General features: G+C 34.4%; 2 protein-coding genes across 5 annotated transcripts in view; one reads left to right on the plus strand and one right to left on the minus strand.

The window, feature by feature from the left end:
- The window catches only part of cep290 (centrosomal protein 290), a 29,785-nt gene extending 11,509 nt beyond the window's left edge, over positions 1-18,276 (minus strand). For 3 of the 4 annotated variants that reach the window (XM_016569683.1, XM_016569685.1, XM_016569686.1), the window contains exons 1-31: positions 18,198-18,276; positions 17,701-17,829; positions 17,054-17,131; positions 16,811-16,880; positions 15,925-15,971; positions 15,489-15,632; positions 14,680-14,733; positions 14,439-14,459; positions 13,369-13,515; positions 12,323-12,505; positions 11,983-12,072; positions 10,813-10,935; positions 9,542-9,562; positions 9,086-9,379; positions 7,989-8,151; positions 7,721-7,821; positions 7,563-7,629; positions 7,363-7,475; positions 7,199-7,283; positions 6,982-7,115; positions 5,587-5,751; positions 4,338-4,487; positions 4,121-4,236; positions 3,860-3,962; positions 3,355-3,585; positions 2,931-3,104; positions 2,746-2,857; positions 2,455-2,660; positions 1,265-1,416; positions 1,067-1,178; positions 543-998 (exon numbers count right to left, since the gene is read on the minus strand). In XM_016569683.1, coding sequence (XP_016425169.1) covers positions 543-998; positions 1,067-1,178; positions 1,265-1,416; positions 2,455-2,660; positions 2,746-2,857; positions 2,931-3,104; positions 3,355-3,585; positions 3,860-3,962; positions 4,121-4,236; positions 4,338-4,487; positions 5,587-5,751; positions 6,982-7,115; positions 7,199-7,283; positions 7,363-7,475; positions 7,563-7,629; positions 7,721-7,821; positions 7,989-8,151; positions 9,086-9,379; positions 9,542-9,562; positions 10,813-10,935; positions 11,983-12,072; positions 12,323-12,505; positions 13,369-13,515; positions 14,439-14,459; positions 14,680-14,733; positions 15,489-15,632; positions 15,925-15,971; positions 16,811-16,880; positions 17,054-17,131; positions 17,701-17,793 — 4,005 coding nt within the window. In that variant the 5' untranslated portion in view covers positions 17,794-17,829; positions 18,198-18,276. The remainder of the gene's footprint in view (positions 1-542; positions 999-1,066; positions 1,179-1,264; positions 1,417-2,454; positions 2,661-2,745; positions 2,858-2,930; positions 3,105-3,354; positions 3,586-3,859; positions 3,963-4,120; positions 4,237-4,337; positions 4,488-5,586; positions 5,752-6,981; positions 7,116-7,198; positions 7,284-7,362; positions 7,476-7,562; positions 7,630-7,720; positions 7,822-7,988; positions 8,152-9,085; positions 9,380-9,541; positions 9,563-10,812; positions 10,936-11,982; positions 12,073-12,322; positions 12,506-13,368; positions 13,516-14,438; positions 14,460-14,679; positions 14,734-15,488; positions 15,633-15,924; positions 15,972-16,810; positions 16,881-17,053; positions 17,132-17,700; positions 17,830-18,197) is intronic. The other variant, XM_016569684.1, reaches the window with a different exon arrangement.
- A 230-nt stretch (positions 18,277-18,506) lies between these two features.
- tmtc3 (transmembrane O-mannosyltransferase targeting cadherins 3) overlaps positions 18,507-23,606 on the plus strand; it is a 33,913-nt gene continuing 28,813 nt past the window's right edge. Inside the window, exons 1-4 of the mRNA XM_016569691.1 lie at positions 18,507-18,624; positions 20,143-20,356; positions 20,443-20,661; positions 23,461-23,560. Of these exons, the coding sequence (XP_016425177.1) occupies positions 20,168-20,356; positions 20,443-20,661; positions 23,461-23,560 (508 nt within the window). The 5' untranslated portion in view covers positions 18,507-18,624; positions 20,143-20,167. The remainder of the gene's footprint in view (positions 18,625-20,142; positions 20,357-20,442; positions 20,662-23,460; positions 23,561-23,606) is intronic.

Below are 23,606 nucleotides of genomic sequence, written 5' to 3' on the forward strand. Positions count from 1 at the left end.
ATGAAGAGATTTTTTTTATTTGTGTTTTTTATTCCTTTGATTTGGGGTTTGTTTTAAAATTTCAATTTAGTTTTGTTATTTATATTTACATTATATTTAAATTTTGTTATTTAGCAGACGCTTTTGTCCAAAGCGACTTACAAATGAGGACAATAGAAGCAATCAAAACAACAAAAGAGCAATAATATGCAAGTGCTATATTAGTATATTATTATAGTGTTATATTTCAATTTCACAAAGAAATGTGCAGCATTTTGTCCAAGCAATAATAAAAGGACACATTTAATTTATAATTTGTCTTAAATCTCATTTTGTAAAAAAATTAATAAATCGTGAATCGAATCGTGACATCAAAATCGTGAATCGAATCGTGAGTTGAGTGAATCCTTACATCCCTAAATATAAAAAATAAACAACAAAATATTTAATATACATAAAATAAATATTTGTTTAAAATTATAATTATATGTTTTTTTTTTCATATGTGTAAAATATGATTTTAAGAATCATATCACAACTCTATTTGTAATCAATCAACCTACTTTCTGAGCTCCTTTAGCATCTTTCAGTGTTGCTATGAGCTCCTCCAACCCCTTCAGCTTTAGCTCCAGTTCTTGTGCCTTTCCTTCAGCTTTCCTCCTCTCCTCCTCCGCCTTATGCGCCTCCTCCCTGGCCCGTGCCTTGTCCTCCTGCAGCTGGAGCATGGTGTTGGAAAACTTCTCCTGTTGGGCCAGTGGCAGGGCTCCTGAGAACTGTCTGCGGAGGGCCTGGATGGTGTGGCGGAGGTGTCTGGCCCGCTGATGACCCTCCTGCCTCGTGTGCCAAAGAGTCTGCTGCTGGGCATCCAGCTGCTGTTCGACTCGGAGCTTCTGTGCTTCGAGTTTCTGCAGGCGTGTGTTGGCTGCTTCCAGTCGGCTGATGGCTGTGGTTTCGCTCAGCTGGAGAGCCACAATGTGCTGGTGGAGTTTAGCGATGAGGGCCTTTTCATCGGACTGAGCCTGAGGAGAAGATGTGCAATTAGGAATGTGATCAAGAGGCAGCACAGCTGAAAAAAAGAAAAACATACCTGGTAGTCCAACACCTGTCTCCTCAGGCTTTCTACCTCCTTCTCTCTTGACTGCTGTCTGGCTTCCAGTGCGGACACCTGCATTTTAGCGACATCTGACACCTCCCGCAATCTGCAAATAAAAGAGACGCTTGTGTACATTTTCTTGTGATATGTTATCACAGCAAGCATATGTACAGGCTGACTCATCAGTCTTACTTGGACACTTCAATCCGCAGGTCTGCCTCTGTTTTCTCCAGTTCGGTGATTCGCTTGCGATCGGCATCACTAATATCTTTGCCTACACTGTTTGCCAGCTCATCCCTGAGCTCCCTTTCGATCCGCTGAGCCTCCAGGTTTAATTTTGTGAGCTGTATAGGCATACAGAAATACATAGAAAATATTAGCTTATTAAATGTTCAACATACTGTTTTTTTTTTTTTAATAAAAGCTTGTTTAATTTTCAACATACTGTGTTTTATAAAAATAAAAACGTAAATTAAAATAAAAATCTTATTTAACGTTCAACACACTTTTATAAAAATAAAATAGAAGATTATTAAATGTTTCATATTGTTTTATAAAGAAAAACTAAATCATATTAAATATTTAACAAACTAAAAAATAAAATAAAATTTAAGCTAATATTTATCGCTAATATGTAACTAATATTAAATAATAATAATTTTAATAATATTTAACAATAAACTAATATTTATTGTTAATCTATTTCATTAAAATCAAATCAGATAAAAAAGCTATATGTTTAACAAATTTATAAAATTAAATTAAAGGTTATTCAAATGTTTAACATACTGTGTTTTATAAAAATAAAACAAAAGCTTATTTAATGCTCAACTTAAAGTGCTTTATTACAATCAAATCAAATCAAACAAAACAAAACAAAACGTTAATAAAGGTTATTAAAATGTTTAACATACTCTGTTTTACAAAAATAAAACAAAGCTTATTTAAAGCTCAACTTAATATGCTTTATTAAAATAAAATAAAAGAAACTGTTTATCACACTGTTTTATAAAAAAAAATAAAATTAAAGGTTATTAAAATGTTTAACATGCTGTGTTTTTTATAAAAAAAACTAAAAGCTTATTTGATGCTCAACAATGTGCTTTATTACAATAAAATAAAATAAAATAATAAAATAAAAGTTTATCACCCTGTTTTATAAAAATAAAATTAAAGGTTATTAAAATAAAATACAATTTAATAAAATTAAAGGTTATTAAAATTAAATTAAATTAAAGGTTATTAAAAAAAATAATAATACAAAAATAAAATAAAATAAAATGGGGTGTCTAAGCTAAGGCTTTTTTGATGTTGGCATTTTACTATGTGGTTTCTATATTCTGGATGAATGCTATGTGATGCAAAAGATAAATCAGACCCACCTCAGCAAACTTGGTTTCTAGTTCAAAGTTGCGCTCTTCCACCTGTTTGAGGGAGTTCCTCAGGTGCTCGTACATCTTCTGAGCATGTTCAGCCCGCTGCCTTTCATTTAACTCCTTCATCTCCAGCATTGTGATGCGTCTGGACACAGATACAATCTCGCTGTTGGCCAGGGCTTTGGCTGCCTTCTCCATGCTGTTTTCACCATCTGTGAACACCAGAAATAAATGACATCAATTGCAACGCTTTAACATTGCTTTTATGTTTTCTAATCAATCAGCAGTGATGTTTACCAGTCGTGCTGATGTTTTCCCAGGCCTGCTCCAAAGTGTGAAGCTTCTCCTTGCTGATCTCAAACTCTTTATTGATGGAGTTAATGCGCTCATGTAAAGACACATTCTCCTTCTGAAAGGAATGGAGAGTACTGTAAGAAAAACAAAGAAGGCCCATTGCTTAATGTAACTTGTAAGCGATGTACCTCCAAGTGCTCCAGGGTGGTTGTCTTCTGAACGAGGTGATTGTCTTTCTGTAGGAGGTTTCTGTACTTGATGGTAAGCTCGGTGTATTGTTTGTTGGCTCTCTCCAGCTCCGATGCAGAAACACTACCATCAAGGGATTTCTGCAATGCGGCCATTTTAAACACTGCCATTTCCTGAGGGCAAAGCAAGTTACAGAGGTCAGCAGAGGTCAGTTACAGCCCTCAGCAAAGATGACCACCATCCCTCATAGTGAAAGACCAGTACGCATAGGCGTAATTTGCGGGTGGGACATGTCGATATTGTCCCTACCACTTTTTGAATTACGTATATATTAGCCAGGCCAATTAATCTGTCAAGACACAGCCTTGGAAATCCCATCATTCCCATTAATTTCTTCTCAAGTGATATACATAGGCATAATACCTTGAACCTCTGCAGGTAACCGATCCTTTCAGTTACAGCAGCCTCCATTTGAGTGAAATCATCCTTCAGTTTGCCGTTCTCCTTCCTCAAGTGTTGCTCGAGCTCAAGCAGAGTCGTGTAACGTCGTGTCAGACACTTCTCGTTCACCCTGAGAACCGTCATTTTTCGGGCCGTCTCAGCCAGCTCCCGTCTGATCTCACTCGGGTCCTTTTCAAGAGCCTCAAGCCAGTGCTGGGAATGTGTCAAACAGATAATGGGAAGCGCAAAAGGGAAGAATGTAGTGTTTTATTTGATTTTATATTAGATGAAGACATAGGGCATTTAATAACCATTAGCTAAATTGATTTGTTTCCAATGCAATGTTTCAAACCAAATTTTTCAAATTCGAGACATCAGTTTGTTAGCAAGTCATTACAGTTATACAGATTTGAGTTACGGGTGAGTAAATGAAGAAATCCTTTTAATTTTGGGTGAAAATGATCAACTATCCCTTTAAGAGACTTACATTGTACTCTTTGACTTTGACTGCGTCCACCTCCTTTTGTTCCTCGAGTTTGGATTTCAGTTCGGCAAAAGAGTCTCTCTCTTTCTGCCAAGACTCCCTCTCGCTGAATCGGAGCACATGAGGTGATGGTAAAATTATGCTTTATTGGTCACTGAACATATGTGTAATCGAACATGTTTTATAAGCAATATTTTTGGATCAGCATACCTCTATATATACACAATATTTTATAATATAAACTCTCCTATTGGCTCGGCATACCTTTGATACTCCTTGTATAGTAGTCCTTGCTGATGGCGGATCACTGCAAATTTCCTTTTATATTCTTCCAGAGCCGAACTGAGCTGCTCAATGGAATCTTCTTTGTTTTTGATCTCCTGAACATCCACAGTCGGGAGTCTTAATATTATGTGCGTTACATCTGGTTTCTGTTATAATGTGATACAGTAACTGGACTGAGACACACACACACACACACCTGTAGGAGTTGTATCGTGTATTCATTGAGAGCGTTGATGACCTCGGCACTAGTTGGCGTCATCTCTTCAGGCAGAGCTAATGACTTGTAAGGGATGGAAGTGCCAGCTGATTTGCTCATTGATTCAACCTCACTTTCCAAGTGAGCAATCTACAAAAAAAATTACATATAAAAGAGATGAAAACTTATTTTTTTTAGATCAGTAAAAGTTTAAAGCTGCAGTCCGTAACTTTTTTTGGTTAGAGATGATCCAAAATCAATATTTGAGCAAGTACATAACCAGCCAGTGTTCAAAACTATTGCCTTACTTTAGCCCGATTCACAACAGAAAGCTTATAATGTTTTCTAATTTGAGTGGAACTGGTAGGAATTCGCGGGAAATTCGAGCATGGCACTGCGTCATTACGTCACGTCTGTAAACATAAAGAAGTTGTCCCGGCTACTAGGCTATCGCATGTGAGGATCCTGCAGGTGGACGATCGTTTATAGCCTTTTCTCACAGCAGCTGGAATAATTAAATTTATAATTTTGATGGCGGATTGTAATCCAGAAAGGATTATGTGTTTATGAAATATATGGGATTTAAATTAAATTATAGTCTATTCCAGTTTGAAATGCGCATGTGATTACAGATAGCATACGTGAGATTACACAGAGAACCAGTTCGAAGGAAGAATAATTTGCTTTTAAGATTAAAATAATTTCTTTATATGAAATTTGAATGACCATTAGAGATTAGACAGTACAGAAATTGAAATCTACATGTAACGATAATACACACTACATACACGCAATGCCGATGTTGTTAACATTAACAATTTGAGAACAAAGTATAACAATAATAATAATTTGCATGGTTTGATGTGATATGAGCTAACCGATCGTTAGATTAAATCACCATTGGTAGCACGATTTATTGTAATGCTTTTTTCCTCAGTTGGTCAGAACAAACGTGGCAGACTTGTTACTTACTTGTTCAGATGACAATATCTTATTTGGGTCATATATTGCAAGACGTAGGCTAGAATCTGTGATTGCGAAGTACAGTAAATATCCACACCTGTGCGGTGACTGACTGCCACACATTCACCTCAAAACATTCATCTGTGCTGGAGCCATGCAGGAGCACAACCCACGCAAAGAAAATAATTCCACAAATAACTGTAATTGCAGGTTTTCAAACAGAGATGGCGACAAAGAGGCAAAACTTATGGACTGCAGCTTTTAAGTTGGTAATTTGAGTAAATACCTTCTCATTAACTTTTGTTAACTGATTGAGATTGTTTGCTGCCTCCTCTCTAGCTGCTTTCATCTCCTGCCGTAGCTCCTCGTTGCGGCCGGTCAGCTGATCAACCTGCGTTCTGAGGTGGAGGCTTGCATCAAACTTTCCCTCTGAGTACTTCATCTCCAGAGCCTAAGATAAATATAATTATCACTCATATATGTTGTGACAGTATATTTAGAAAGAGTAATTTCACTTTGCTACAAGAGGGAGCAAAAACTTCATATTTAAATAAGATTAAAAAAAGTTGTTAAACTGTGTGTCAAATTATCACAAATTTATCAGGATGACTAATCACTAGGTCTACTGTACACAAAATCTATGCTTGCAGAAAGCTAATGGAAACTCTGCAGATTTCCACAGAATTAGACTGCCTGTCGCCACTTGCATGTTCATCAATTTTCCCCACTACAACTGCATTTTGTAAAGGTTTTTATTAAAAAAAAAATTTTTGGATAAAGTGTCAAATTTAAGATAATATGATAATCTTTACAGCTACCAATGAGAGTGTTGCACTGTCAGCTCAGTTAAACACATTTTACCACAATAAGGCCATTAAATGTATAATTTTACATTTAAATGTATAATTTCTAAATGCATAATTATGACATTTAATATTTATTTACAATTTGTTAAAAATAACATTTTTATTTCCATAGAAATATTTTTTCATTAAATATTGTATTACACATTAAATGTGCAATTTTATATGTAAATGTATTAAATTGCATAATTACATTTATTATTCATTTATAAATGATACATTTTTTTCACACCTATAATTTTCTTCCATTAAATACTGTATTATTATTTAGATGTATAATTTTATATTGACATTTATTATTTGTAAATGCATAATTATGAGATATTTATTTTTAAAAGCATTTTTATTTATTATATTTTAACTAGCATTTATAACTTTAAATGCATAAGCATAGATTTGATTTTTTAAATATTATTATTAATATAAAAATTTTAAATAAAAATATTAATACATAGATTTGATTTTTTAAATATTATTATTAATATAAAAATATTAAATAAAAATATTAATAATTTATATTATTATTAATATTATTAGTATTATTTTTTAATTTTTATTGATTATATTTTAACTAGCATTTATAACTTTAAATGCATAATTATAGATTTTATTATTTATTTCTACATTATTAAAATATAATTTAGTATTATTTTCACACAGTTATTACATTTACCAAATTATTATTTTTAATAATAATAATAATACATTATTATTATTATTATTTCTCATACATATTTAATGAAATATAAAAAAAATGGTTGCAATAATGCAATACTACACAGATTTAGTGTGGGCCCAGTAACTGTTGGTGAACATACATTGACGAGTCTCTCCAGGCTGGGAATGCTGACGCCAATGGATGTGGGTGTTTTCTTCTGAGTGTCCTGGATGGCCTGCAAAATCTCTTTCATGCCCTGCTCCAGCTGTTTATTCTCATTTAGCATTTCATTCACTGCAGGAGAGAGAGAAATATTATAGTCACAGAAACCACCTGACACTGCAAGTATGCAAAGTTCACGTAGTGATGCTGCTCACATCTGGCTTTGAACTGGGCGGATTCTGATCTCTTGAGCTCAAGTTCTTTCTCTTTGTTGATCAACTCTTTCTGCAGACGTTCGTTCTGAAAATCAAATTGGTTGTTAGCTTAGCTTTAATGCTTATGATGTTCAAAACTCATTCTTTTCTGATAGACGGCTTACTTTGCGTTTCATCTCTTCATCGGTGGATCCAGAGACAGGCCTCTCTCTAAAAGATCTGCTGGGCTTTTCTTCAACACTGTCATCAAGCAGTGAACTACTAACTATTGATATGCCTTAAAAAGGAAATGTGCGGTCAGGTTTATGTGAATAGGACATGTGTGTGTAACTGATATGCACCATCTTGGGAGATAATATCTCACCTTTGTCCTTCACCAGCGCACGAATGCGTTGTTTCAGCTCGAGTCTTTCCTCCTCCAGACGCTCAATCTAAGGAGAGTCCCGTTAGGGGTCACAGACAAAATTAAAGAGGGCTAACGGACAAAAATCAGACCATAAAGATAACGTTAATCGGTTTTACCTCTTTCAGCAGGACCTGGTTCTCTGCTTTGTACTGTCTCTGCTTCAAAACCTTTGATCTCCGGAATTCACTCAAATCCAGTTCTTCCTTTGGATTTAATCCTGGTGTGGGAAAATTATCTCATTGAGAGTCAAAGCTGATTTTTATCTTAGCAAAATATGTAAACAATGGATATGGATATGGATATGAAAACAATCTAATATGTCTGGGTGTAGAGATAATTTATACGGGATTCCTGAAAGAATAAAAGCAGGCTGAGGAAACTTACCATGGCGTTCTCGTAGGTCTTCATTCTCATCTAGCAGATTGTTAATTTTGATCTCCAGTTGGTTTATCTCTTTTATCATGGATTCTATTTCCCGGTCTCTCACTCTGATTTGATTTTTACATTCTTTGATCTCAGTGATGGCAGCTTCCAAACCATCCGTCCCCTGAAAGACAGTGGAGTGTTTCAAGCCAAACTTCTTTTTAAGTATACTGTAAAATTCTATAGAATAAAGTGACTCATTGTTTTCTGAATGTTTACCATTTGAATTACTTGTGATCAAGAGTTGCTAGCTTCCAACAAAAAATTGTAGAATGCGCATGAATACTTTTTCTATTTGACAAGTTGCCCAAAGCGTTATTGCTAGAATCTAGTAAGGACGAGAATTTTAAAATGACATTAATAAATCAAGTGCAACCTGATATTATTTATTTTATACGAAAAGATGGATTATTTGAACATAAACATGAATATCTTTAACGAGTGGTCACAACGATAGACGCAATAAAACAGCAAAAATAAAAGGAAAATGTTGAATTAATTTTATTACTCCTTTTATATATATAATTTATTTATACGTATTTCTTTAAATAAAAATAAACATTAAATGCATAATTATGAATAATTTAATTAATATTAATATAATTATTATTAAATGATTGAAAATATTCACATTTTCATTAAATATGGTCAAAAATTAGCCCAAAATTGAATAGTCACAAAGATAGATGCAATAGATTAAAAATGAATAAAAATGATGATAAACATATCAAATAAAAAAAATTAAGATGCTTTAGCAAAATAAATGAATAAATAAACAATGTAAAAATTACATACAACTTTGTCTAGTGAGCTTATAAGAAATGTTTATGTATAAGAAATGTTTATGTTCATTATAAGAAAAGCTTATTAGATTTTAGATTCAAGAAAAAGACCTTGTGAAGATGCTTTGTGACTTCACCAAGTTGAAGATGCCATTGGAAAATCGAGTAATTAATTGTCCTAAACCCAAGAATATTTATATAGCAACCCCAAAAAGTATTTCGACTTGTAACAGGAGTGAATTTTACATCACTGAAAGTGCAAAGGGATAAACTCACAGACTCATAGAGACGGATTTGACTGAGGGTGTCATTGAGCTCTTTGTCTTTGTCTCTAGCATCACGTTCAGCCAGTTGGGCTGCACTTTCAGCCTCCAGAGCTCTCCTCTCAGCCACCTGCAGTTTAGAGCTCAAGTCTTCCAACCTGCGCTGCTGCACGCTGGCGTTACCTTTATCTTTCTTTACCGGTTTCTTCAGCTCCTCGATGAGCACAGCATTCTTTTCCATTTCTGCTGTGTACTGCTCGACTTGCTCAGACAGCATCTTGATCTGGTTGTCCCTCTCTTGCACAGCCTTTTGAAGTCAAACACAAAGTCAATGACTTCCTTAACCCCCGTTGGGATAAAATAAGATGAACCAATATGATGGAAACAGATGAGTGATGACAGATGACAGATGTAAAATTGAGGAAGAATGACACATAAAGCAAAGGAAATGAAAAACAGAGATACTCACGCCACACAGTTCATATATGACCTGACTTGGCCGAGTGGTAAACAAGAGAGAATGGAAAAAGGGAAGATTTGGAAGCCAATGAAGCATTTGAAAGCAAGCAGTAATGAATAAGAGGAGAGTGCATCAAAAAGAACACACAAATAGAGAGAGAGACATGATACTGCACACAAACTAAGTCAATCTGAGGCCTGTTCCACACATCTTGCGTCTGTGGCCAGTTTCAGTGGCCATATTAATAGGGTCCAGCATTCACGCTGTGTTCAGAAGCATCACAGTGGCGATGAGAAGTTCTGCCACTGAATTTTTTTTTCTCATTTGTCATATATATAATTTAAGAGAAAACACATGTTATATGCTATAAACCTATTGATCAACACAATCTTTTGCAATACAGGCTTTTATGAAGCAACAAAAAATAAAAGAGGGACACATTGTTTAAAACAATACATCTGGCAGGCTACGTTCCACACGCAGTGACAGACAAATCTCGCTGGATTTTTGTCATTTTAGCGGTTTATAGCTAAACTCTGAGGTTTGGGTTCCATTCCTTATGAATTCATTCAAATATGGCCACTTCCTCATGTAAATTCAATTTTTACAATAATCAAGTTTGTAATCAAATACTTATATGATAAATTCTATTAAAGGAGTGCTATTCAAGGAACTATTTAATGTAATAATCCAGAAATCACTTTATTTCCAGTATAGAGTATATATTTTGTCACGATTTGTGAAACAGGCCTGAGACAATGAGACATACCTTTTATCTTAATTAATGGGATAAAAAATTAAACCAAGTGGAAGTAATATGTTTGGTTGATAAATCAAATTTATATCAGAGAAAGAAATAAAACGAATTACTTAAAAGAGTATTAAAATACCATCACCTCTACATACATGATTAATGAACTGAACTTAGATTCAGAAATTATAATTTCTTATCAAAACACAAGTTTATATATACCCAGTGTATAATTAATATTTTGTTTGCTTGTTTTCTGTTTTAATATATTTTAAAATGACATTTATTTCTGTGATGGCTAAGCTGAATATTCAGCATCATTACTCCAGTCTTCAGTGTCACATGATCCTTCAGAAATCATTCTGATATGCTGATTTGCTGCTCAAGAAACATTTCTTAATATTATCAATGTTGAAAACAGTGATATAAATTTTGTTGGATGAATGTAAATTTAAATTATTTATTTATTTATAAATTATTTTATTTAAAAAAATGATATATAAATGATATATATGTGTGTCTGACTGACCTGCTGCAGTGCGATAATGTTGCTTTTGTCAGAGTCCATCTGAGCAGCTCGAAGTTTCTCCCTCAAGTCTCTGATCATCTGCTGATACTCCAACATTTCCAAATCTTTCCCTGATAAAATACTCTGAAACACAAACAAATACATGACAGTTTACAGCATCTAGAACTCTCAGCTACCAAAAGAATAAAACGGGCATTTCCCTCATTTCACATTATGTTCACACTGTGACAGTGTTGGTCTATGGGTTGTCAGGATGTGTGATACTATTCTGCAGGTTAGACTTTTGGCGCTGATTTTTCACCACTTAAGAGCAGGGGTGGGCAAACTTGGCCCTTCCAGGCCACTTTCCTTCAGAGGGGCTTGGCGTGGTGTTGACAAACCAGGCAGTAATTGAGCAATTACTAGTTGTTCAGCTTTTTGGGCCTTTTCCATCAGATAACATGTCTATTCAGTTACAATGGAAATAGTTATAGTGCTTGGAGTCGCAGTAGTGTCAGGATGTTAAATATGATACTTGTTAGTTTATTTGATATTCCAGCTATTTGTATTCCATTTGTTATGCGTCATAAATGTTAAAAACAGAAGCACTTTTGAGTGTTTTAACTAAGTGTTGTCAACTGAACATGTTAAGTTATTATAATTAATATAAAAAATTAAAAATGACAGAAAATTTGAGAATAAAAAGCAACATTAAGTTTTTGTAATGTCTATTCAATGATTTACTCGTTTGCCACACAAATGTCTTCGAGTTATCTTTATTTGGGAGCTTTTCAAAGAAAATACTGATATATAAGTTTATATATTTTTTTCAATAAATTAAAAGCCCAAGTATTTTTATCCACATTTTTATAAGCTGAATTCCACTGAAGATGCGTGCTAGCACAATGTAAAAAAAAAAAAAAAAATGTTTTTTTTGGATTGTTTCCTTTAGATGACAAAACTGTTGGTTGAGTCTGACACAAAAGCAAATATTTAACCTTTTCTTCAGAACTTCAGAAAAATGACTCCTCAAAGACGTGAGCAATTTCAGACAGGTAAAACCACATACAACCAAAAGAAAAACAACAACAGCCACTTCTGCAGTAGTGAGAAATGAGGAAAGTTCATGGAACCATTTGAATATAAACTGGTTTTATTTGTCAAAGCTGCCATTTACGAGTTTGGGCTCACCTTCCACTCTTCAACTTTGGCATTAACGGCAGCCATAACTGGGTCGTCCTCTTCAACTCGAGCCTGGATTTGTTCATTTAGCTCTCTGACCTTTAAAAAGACATCTATTTAAAATGAGTCCATTAATAACAATTTATTTTTCTTTCAATCATAAAAGAGGCCACCCCTCTCCATTACATGCATGCACACTCAAACTACTTAGATTTATGCAAAACTCAACCTTACCTATTTATTTCTGCCAAAAGTGGCTAGGAGAACCAGTTCATGTGGCACAAACATTATATCAACCAATCAGCATTCAGGACTGAAATGATCCATTTTATAATCTTGATTAAAGCACCTGAAGCTTGGCATGATCTCGTTCTTTTCTCAGCTGATCCATGATGGCATCCGTCTGCTGCACTGCGATCTTCATCTTGTTGTATTCATCCGTCATCTTCTCCATCTCCTTCACAGACTCCTCCAGATTCTTCTGCAGGTGCTCGTTCTCACTCTTCAGGTTGGCAGCCATGTCCTCGGCATGCTGGGAATAGGGAGAATTTGTGGATCACAACATGAAGATGACACATAACAGGAGACTGCATTTGAAACATGCTTTAAAAGGTGACATATACAGGACTCTCCTTGCTACTTTTGAAATAAAAGACACCACCAAGATTGAAAATCTACCACATGAAAAATAACCTGCACACATTTTGGTGTCACATTTACATATTAATACTGCAATATTATCTATTTTCCATGAGCGTGCGATTCATAGGTCGCACATTCACACTACAGGTAAATAACCAGAGGAATAACAAAGTGCAGAAAACAATATATAAATAAAAATAAAAACAATTAAAACTAAAAAGAAATCTTGAATACTGATATAATGGACTTTTAAAAAAAATTAAGTGCTACTGAACTGTATGTGTATAAATTAAGAGTGAAAATAAAAATAAATTATATATATATTTATTTATATATTATGTCAAACGATTAATCGCATCCAAAATAAAAGTTTTTGTTTACATAATATATGTGTGTGTACTGTGTATATTTATTATGTATATATAAATACACACACATGTATTTATATATACATAATAAATATACACAGCATACAAACATATATTATGTAAACAAAAACTTTTATTTTGGACGCGATTAATCGCGAATAATCGTTTGACACCACTAATATATACATATAACATTTTTCACTGTGTACATTTATTTTCATCTTTTCAGTTTATGCTTATGAGAAAATGATAAATGTGTAAAATAAGTGTAAAATACGTCCCATTTAAAGAAGTACTGCAGCATTAGAGGTGTATTAATCTAGACAGTGAGCCTGCCATGTTATGATGGCATTATATGGCAGGCTGAAGGTGATCTGGGGATTACCTGCAGGTCCTCCATGCACTGGTAGAGCTGTTGGTTGGCTTTGGTAAGTCTCCTCTGAATCTCATTGCTCTCCTCTTTGGTCTGAAGAGGCTCTCTCTGCTCTACTTCCTTTCTGTAGAACTCCACATCCTGTCGCAGTTGTTCGTTCTGCAGTAAGGAACAAATCCATTATTCAACGTGCTGTCAAGCATGATTCATTACTAAATGAGTTGATATCATACATCATTACAGGGTGTCATATTACTTAATTCACAGCACTTTTGAATTCTCCATTCCAGACGTTTGACTCCCATTGCAGTAGTGTTGATTCATTTTCTATAATTGCACAGTGGTGAAGCCATCACTCAGGGCTTAGTAATAAAGTTGGCCAGTTCCAGAGAGTTTCGGGCCAGTTCTAAAACAGACACTTGCTCTATCATGGAGTGCTATGTTGATCATGTACATCTGATTTTATGCTACGAGTTGTTGCAAGTTGAGCTGATTTATATACAAGTTAAGATTATCTAGCTGCCTAATGAATAAGGTTATACATTATAACGAAACGTGCAGTTGTAAAAAGAATAGACTGAAAATGACATTACTGTCATTATATACACAAATATACAGTACCGTTTTCCAGAAAAATAAATTATGAAGTTATAGCTATAGCTATATAATTTCAAATTTAATTCAAAATTAGTAGCTTTGATAATGGCAATAACATTTTTTTAATTGCTTTTTTCTTTGATATACATTTTTAATAAAATGTATTCATTTATTTTAGTTTGTTAAGAAAACCTACAGTATAAAGTTTTTTTTCTTTTCTCTGACATATACACATAAAATCCTACATATTTTTGTGGTGGGCTTAGTTAAATTATTCCCTGAGAAAATTGTTTTAAATTAATGAAACAGTCTACCATAGCAAAAACAGCAACAATAACAAAAATATGCCAAACCAGATGGCAATTTGAATTTATCCAAGGACACCTTGAAGAACAGATCAGACTGGTGGTGCAGTTCCAACTGACATAAACATGCTTCTAATAAATAGACTGGCTTCTCTAATTCTGCCTAATCTGGGGTATTACCTTCTTTGTAAGCTGCTTTATCTTGAGGGGGCATTGACAAGAAATGACAGCAAGGAAAGAAAAGGATAAAAAGAAAACAATAACAGGCATGCATAAAAATGAAATGATCAGTTGTGGAATAAAGCTGAGAAGAGAAGCAAATAAAGCTGATATAAGCGAGATAATGGAATGGATAAATGAAAGTAACAGAAAGAGAAATATTTAAAATTGTAGTCTTTACACAGGAAATGACTGGACATACCTCTCTTTTGAGTTTCCTGTTCTTCTCTTCTGCCTCTTCAGCACGAAGAGCCAGCTGCGAGATGCAAAATATACAACCAATGCATTAGATTGTTCTCAATCCCACATCATCCCTATTATTATTCCATACTTTTTGTTTTTTAATGAACAGGATATTTATCCAACAATCAAAATACATAACTTTGTCACCTTTTTTGACACATCTCAATTCAAAAAATGATTTAGAATTATGAACCTTTAAGATTTTAATTACCAAAACCTAACATTTATCAGACCCTGTAGACCCTGTCTATAGCATATCAGGAAGAAAAGGGAATAATCTCATTCCACGTTCTCAATTTTTACACAAATTTAAACGTGCATCAAGTCAAAACACTCAACCGTTGCCAAAGTTAATGTAAAAAATGCAATTTTCTTTAATTTATTTAACAGCTCCTAATGTTTGATATGTTTTGATAACATTTAAATTAACATTCCTATTATCTAAGGTATCTTTTACTGTTGTATTGCATTTTATCAACTTTTATCTATTTAATTTTGATGTTTATTGCTGGAAAAACAACAAAATTACACAAATTCTGGTTTTAAAATGCATTTATTCATGTCCCAAATTTTGGTAACAGGGTTGCCAAAATAACAAATATCATAGCAAATGAAAAAATAGAACAGCTCATCTAATATTTCATTTGAGCTCGACGGTGAATATCTGAAGGTTTAGCACTTCCTTTCACCGACCATTTACTGATAAAAAAAAGACTTCAGGGTTTCTCTCTCTCACTCTTTTGTACCCTATTCTTGGAAAGTGCCTACCTCCTCATTGGCTTTCCTCTCCTTGCCCATTTCCTTCTCCAGCTGGGTCACCTCTCTCTCTTTGCGCTCCAGCTGACTCTCCAGTTGGTGAATCTCATCCCGGAGGAAACGTGTGTCACCCACTCCCATCACGCGCTGGGCCATCTGGACAGGAAGCAAGGCGGATCTGAATAAAGCTCAAGACCCAAGACCCAAAACTCTCCATCTGTATATATCTCTGACACTGGTGAGTTGTGCAGCTCAATGACATCTCACTTATTTCACAATAATAAACATATCAAAGGAAATGTGATGTGCAGAACAACTATAGTTTTAACAGACAGCAACACACAAGGAATTAAGCCTGTAATCCTCTTAAGACTGTACTTGTACACAGATGATGCAAATCAAATAAGTGCACTTGTACACACAATTATTAGTGTAATACCTCCCTTACCTCTAGCTCACCCTCCAGCTTTAGGACTTTGGCTTTCAACTCATTTTCTGCAATCATTTAATACACAAGTATAAATATATTACTTAATAAATTGCACTAATATGTTACAATTCTTACAATCAACTTCATAACTTATAAACCATAAAACAATAAAATATTAGGATGTTGTTTGAAACCATTACAGTGCTTGAAAAGCTCTAGCATTTAACATAGTTGTTAGATAATCTGGTGACACTTTAGTATAGGGACCAATTCTCACTATTAACTAGTTGCTTATTAACATGCCTATTATTAACATATTGGCAGTTTATTAGTACTTACAAAGCACATATTCTGCATGACCATATTCCACATCCCTAATCCTACCCAATACCTAAACTTAACTAACATAAATTACCTTACTAACTATTAATAAGCAGCAAATTAGGAGTTTATTGAGGCAAAAATCATAGATAATGGTTTGTTAACAGCGAGAATTGGACCTTAAAATAAAGTGTGACCGATAATTTCAGCCTTAGGTTTGCTATGTATACTGGATTTTAAAATATAATACTTTGAATTTATGTCTAAAATGATTTACTGAAGAATTTTAAGATTGAGATTTGAAATCTCTCACGGACATGTTCTGCATTCAAAATCGAATTGCTGTTGATGTCATATACAGTATGCATGATGAATTCTGATTTAAACCAGTACATGTTTTATGAATAAAAATACAATTTTTTGGTAAGTGACCTTGAGTCAAAAAAAACAAACAAACACTCATTTAATCCATTTTATTATTATTTTTTTTTTAAATTAAAATACTTGAACACTACTATTTTGCTACCTTGCAAGCACTGTTATTTCCTGTGGGAAATGCAAATCGAATAATGACTGTACATACCAATTCTTGCTTGCTCCGCACCAGCACTGTCTACAACCTCATAGGCACATTTAATTTCGTCCAGTTTCATCTGCGGGGCAATAAGTCATCCAATGTAACATCTAGACTGGCTCACACAATACTATTAGAATGACTGACAGCAACTGCAGATGGACTTCAATGACCAGAAAATAATTAGTAAAAGAAATTCAAAGCATTCCAACTGAAAGAAGCAGATGTGTGGTGACGGTGTATGAGTCTTACCCTCAGGAGTGTTTGTGAGATTCTAAAGAGCTGAATCATTTTCTCTGAATCATCTGCTTTCAGGTCCCGTGGTTTGACCTACGTGAGAAGGAAAGCATGATTATCAGATGAATTTGCAGGGAGAATGTTTTTGTCCCTCACACATTCCAATAAACAGATGTAAGTCTGGAAGCAAAGCAAAGATACAGATCTTCAGCATTTTTGCCAGTTCTAGATTTTTTCTTTCTTGATTCAAAAAGTAATCTGATTATATAACCTAAAATGTGTAATATATATATATATATATATATAAAGCTATTATAAATAGATAAAATACAAAAGAGTGAAATATGAGATGTTTTGTGTGATAAAAAGGGTAAATATCACATATGAATAATATTTTATAATATTTGAATAAGTGTCAAACTACAAAATAGTGTGAAATTATTACCAAAAATATGTGTTAACATGATTTAGGAGATGTTAAATATTCAGCCATTTTTTCCCAAAAATGTTTTAAATATAATTTTTATCACTGTCATTTCCACTACTGAATGTTATTTCAACTTATTTTTATATTAATTATAAAAATTAATAAAGTGAAGATCCTGATTCCTGATGATTGTACTTATCTACACAGTTTTTATGCCTTAAAATGATACACTTACCATCAAAATCAAATCACAGATTTTCTCATCATCTTCTCCCAGATCTTCTGGGTCTGCTCCCATGAGCAGCTTCCAGTCTGCGGCTGCAGGCATCTTTCAGCTTTTGTATAAATGTCCTACAGCGCTGAACTGAACAACATTTAACCTGTTAGATGTCAGTGTGATGTCAGATATCGTTTTGTTGCCAAACTTCCACACAGACAGTAAAATGTACTGCTAATGTACAGTATTCTTATTCACATAGACTTCTTACAGGGCACTATGAATACACCCTCATATGTGAATGCAGAATAATAACAGCATTACAATAAATAAGAGGTTAAAAGACAATCTAGATATTAGCAAGAATTGTTGTTTTAGCATTCATACAAGTGGTCATATTTTGTTTAGTTTGTTATAAAAATTGAATATTGGTTTTACACGCGTTGCTTAATGCCACAAATGCAACTTGTGTACGTATTCATAAAAAAGAAAGACAGAAAATCACGCATTCAGACCTTACTGATAAAACAGCCTAGCCATCTTGTGTTCCCCTTGTTCTGCTGCTGCTAGGCAACCATGAAAACAGTCGTAAAGCAGAACGTCGTAAATCCGTCTCCTTGGGCTCTTGTTTTTACGCCGTACGATTTCTGACGCTCATTAAATTATTCCCCATTATGCGGTACGTTCATTACAAAGGATATAATATGAAATACATACATATATATATATATATATGCAGATATATTTTAATGGAATGACATTGTCGAAACATAAAGTTTTAAACCAGTACTTTGTAACTCATTACTTTTATTCTACCAAGCATTTTGACCCGGAAGCAGTTTTTGGTCCTTGCTAATTCAATGCTTTAGATCGAACTTGATGCTTCAGCCAAAATAAACACACACATTCTCTTTTAATTTAGTTTTAACCAGAAATGACAAGGTGAGTTGTCCATGTGATTATATATTACCGATCACTGATGGCGGATTGAGAGTGTTTGTTTAAATGACTGAAGTCAGTGCATGCTGCTGAAGTTAGATTTGATGTTTAATCAGATCAGTGTCCTGTTAATTTAACCCAGTTTCTTCTAAATATCACTACATTCCTTATTTATTAGTGATGGATGTTGCATTGATGTTTTTTATAACTGTAATGACGGAATTATTCGATTAATCTCAATGAAAAGCAAATGCTAACTGATAGCTGGATGGGCTGGTCCTGGTTTATGAGCTCCGCTCATTCCGCACAGATTATTGTATTATTCTGATCATTCCACTGATTTATTCGTGTTTTTAGGTTTGCAACATAGCGGCAAAAAAGGTCGCAGTGCCGTGGGCCGATTTAAACAGGGTTATAAATGTCATAGATCATTTCAGGGGATTTTAAAATTATGTTTTACAGGCAGGAAAAGGTCATTGAACTGAATGAAATATTGAAAGGCATGGATTTTTTTTTTTTAAATAGTGCTTATATATTTGTCCAGCTCTGATATATTCTAAAATATTAATAAAATAAAATATGCCAGATGTATATTGCACGTGTAGCAGTGTTTGAAGTATTGTTTAAATACTCTTTTATAACATTAATAATATTTTGAATGAGCTTTTATTTTGAAATTTTCAGTATTTAATTTTACTTTGTCTAAGTAATTTTGTTTGTTTTTTTGTCATTGTATTAGATTTTAAAAATATTTCTTATTCTTATTAGTCATTGTAGTATTTAGTTGTAGACATTGTAATACTTAAACGATTTTTATTAGTTGTAGGGAGAGCTTCTGAACACCGTTCCTGTCATTAATAATAATAAATAACAGTAACAAATTTTCTGCCTTAAAATAGAAGATAAAGATAAAACTGTAAACGGTAGAAACAAAAAATGCTCAATAGTTTGAAATGTTGACCACTACTAAGCCATGAAAAATAAATCCGATCATAGATGGCACTATAGAGCACAGAAATAGAAATATGGACTTTATTTATTTATTTTTTGAATGATCTGTGGAAACCTTTCCACAATATTGGATTTTTGACTAGTTTATAGCAAATCTAGCATGCATGTAGTCTGGAAGGCCATTGTCAACAATCATCAAAAACATTTTAAAGTTCAGCAGGCCATCTGAGGTCAATGAAGAATGTAGGGCGTGGCCTAGTTTATTAAAACCTCTATAATTTCTTAAGCAAATAAGTAATTGCTATGAAATTTGGTGAATTTATGTAGTATGTTACTCTGAGAAGGCAACAGGAAATGACTCGACTCAGCCTGTTGGTGGCGCTATAAAATTCATAAACTTTTAAAATAGCTCTAATTATTTTGTATGCAGTGTCTTACGTGAATAAATGAGTTCTTTGCAATGAATCAAAGCAGTTCACATAAGGTCTGAATGGCTCATTAATGGTCTGAATCAGAATGATTCTGTGATCATATCAGGACTCATCAGTCGTTTCTCCTCTGCTCTTGCAGTGCTCAATGAGGTCTCACGTCAGCGATGGCTGTAGTGTCGTGGAAGGAGATCTGTCTTCTGACTGGACTGGTGGTGGGCTGCTACTGGAACAGCCTGTTCTGTGGTTTCGTGTTCGATGATGTCTCCGCTATCTTGGATAACAAAGACCTTCGCCTCACCACACCACTGAAGAACCTCTTCCTCAATGACTTCTGGGGCACACCTATGTCAGAGGTAACCTTGAAGAAATTCAGCTCGGTTTCTCAAGACGTGATGTTTTTGGAGGCTTGTATCCAACCTTGTTTTTTTTTTTTATCCAGGAGAGGAGCCATAAGTCCTACAGGCCGCTTACTGTTCTCACTTTCCGCCTCAATTACCTGTTCAGCGAGTTGAGCTCCTCATCATACCACCTCCTCAACGTGGTTCTCCACGCCGTGGTGTGTGTCCTCTTCCTCCACTTCTGCCGTCTGCTCTTGGACCGAAGCACCAGCCTCATAGCGGCTCTGCTGTTTGCTGTCCATCCCATCCACACAGAGGCTGTAAGTAACTGCTATTATGTCACAGATTCATCAACATGGTTTATGTAACAAAATCATGAAGACAAGCTTCATTTGTAGAATTTGCTTCTGCTACTTTCATGTAAAGGGACTCTATTGGTCAATATGCCACAATCGTGTTGAAGTTTCCTTTATGATTTACTCTTCGCCTTTGTTGCTTGAGGAAACTAACTATCTTTGGCACAAAGTTGAGGAACAAACACTTGAATTAAGTGTCTTTGCAGATGCCACCTCATGGTGGCAGTAACAGACAGAGCTTGCTGTCCCAGTGTGCATTGCATGTAAATAGTCGTGCATTATCATGGAAAAACTGTTTGAAATTGAGCCTTTATCATTTCAGTCAATATTTATTTCATATGTTGTTCTTTCTTTTTAAGTGAGGTATCACTTAAAAAGAAAGGACAACATAAGGGCAAAATCCTCGGAGAGGGTAATTGACCTTGTAGCTCAATGAAGTGGTACACTATCTGATTAGAGTACTTTGCTATAGGACTGGTGTTTGTTTATCAGGTAGAGATCTGTGCTGCTCGTGAAATGGTTGGGGGATCAGTCCCTGTGCGGGTGACCTAAGAACTGGAGTGTTAATCTGATCTTAGTCTTTTCTCTAAAACTATTATACCCTCTACCACAGTGCTTATCTTTAGACCGACTATAGAAATTATGTATAGTACGTTTCTTTGCATAAAAAGTTCCTGCCTAATAAGCAAAAAAAAAAAGGAACATTTAGTAACAATAATGAATAATATTATACTCAATTGTTTGTAGTTTTTAGTATTGAAATAGTCTAAAAGGGTTATTGAATTAATATTATATTTGTTGTTTATAATATGTAATTCTGAATATTAAATAGTTTTTGATCAATTATATTTTTGTAATAAGTTTGCATTTAGCAGATGCTTTTATCCAAATCAACTTACATTGCATTCAATGGGATCAGAATTATACATTTCTATAATTATAAATAGTATACACTATATATAATATGCATTTTATATATATTCCCAAGACTTGTGACTCGTATAGTTTTGAATGAGGAACAATTCAATGCTCAATATGGCCGCTCTATCAAATGAAGCCCCGCCTTCCGAGTAAAAGAGCCAATCGCTAATGGGAGAAGTCATCACGTCACTGCAGCTGCCATTAGAAGTCCCGGTTGCTATAGAAACGGTCAGGGTTCTGAGACGTGTGCTTAGGACTGCACATGCTGATCTAGCCTGAAAAATACGCTTTTTTTAAACATTTATTTCAGCAAAATAAACAACATTTATGATACAGTTGTCAGATTTCATTGGTGATTTCAAATATGAAATTTAATCGTAAGCTTGGTGAACAGATTTGGAGAATTTGATGTTTCCCCATTCAAAGAGATAGGAGCTGCACTTGCATAGGAACAATTCAATGCTCAATATGGCCGCTCTATCAAATGAAGCCCCGCCTTCCAAGTAAAAGAGCCAATCGCTAATGGGAGAAGTCATCGCGTCACTGCAGCTGCCATTAGAAGTCCCGGTTGCTATAGAAACGGTCAGGGTTCTGAGACGTGTGCTTAGGACTGCGCATGCTGATCTAGCCTGAAAAATACGCTTTTTTTAACATTTATTTCAGCAAAATAAACAACATTTATGATACAGTTGTCAGATTTCATTGGTGATTTCAAATATGAAATTTAATCGTAAGCTTGGTGAACAGTTTTGGAGAATTTGATGTTTCCCCATTCAAAGAGATAGGAGCTGCACTTGCATGCCCGAGAGGTGTTTCAAAGATGGCCGCCGATATATATTTCCACTGTTGCAATTAGATTAACCATGTTTATTGCAAAAGTTTAAATACAGACATGTCTTTTTGTCATTAAATTAACAAAATGTATGAAAAATGCCTTTTAATGAAATATTTTTTCAGGCATGATGCAAACTAATCATTTAAGGTTGATTCCTTTTGTTTAGTGATTCACAGAAATGAATCAAATTCTGAAGCTCCAAGTTTTGCCACTGAGGTATAAATCAGACACATTATAAAATGGCTTATCTTAATCGAATTTAAATCTGGAAATAAACAGAGTTTAGGGGGAAAATTGGATAACGTTATGACGTTCAGTGAATGAGAAATATTTTAAGGTCACTAATTAAATAAGCAAATTTGTGACACTGAGCATGTGAACTCCTCAAAGGTCAGATTCTTTGCTTCCATTGAGGCACAAGATGCTGTTTGGATCATTCTCAAGTCGTGGTCATTGGGTCATGCAGTTTGAGTGCTGCTGTCCATGAAGCAGAACTGAATATTAAACATTCTGAAATGTAACTTTTCAATCAAATTTATATGCTTATGCTATAATTTGTCATTTTAAAAAATGCATTAAATTAAAGAACTTTTGCGCTGTTTGTCTGTCTTTTGGACTCCACTGTATATAATGTTATGTAACAATTAATTATACCATATGATGATCTTATATAATTGCTTGGATTATTTTCAGCAAAAGTTCTCACAGGTTGTATGAAAGGGAAAAAAATGATTTGTTTTACAGTTATGATTGATTGCTTAAAACTGGTTCCTCTTGCACCTGTCACATGACTCTTCATGGCATAGACTTTCCATCCAATCTCCAATCGTGGCGTAAGAAGAAACTTTACTGTAAAAACACACTTTATAAAAGATAATGTCAATCAAGCATAAGACATTTAATTTTACATGCATGAGATTGGTATGTATTGGTTAATTGAAATTCCACCTGTTGCGAGTGTGGAGAGATTTGCACATTGAGCTGTTGAAATCTTTCGCTATGTGCAGGTGACAGGTGTCGTTGGCAGGGCTGAGTTGCTGTCCTCCATTTTCCTGCTGGCTGCTTTCCTGGCATACACCAAATCAAAAGGCGCCGATCACTCCATAGGTAAGCGTTGCCATCGCATAACCGCATAATCCCTGCATGCATGCTG

Source organism: Sinocyclocheilus rhinocerous, unplaced genomic scaffold, assembly GCF_001515625.1.
Source record: "Sinocyclocheilus rhinocerous isolate Xijiao unplaced genomic scaffold, SAMN03320098_v1.1 scaffold200, whole genome shotgun sequence".
NCBI lineage: Eukaryota > Metazoa > Chordata > Actinopteri > Cypriniformes > Cyprinidae > Sinocyclocheilus > Sinocyclocheilus rhinocerous.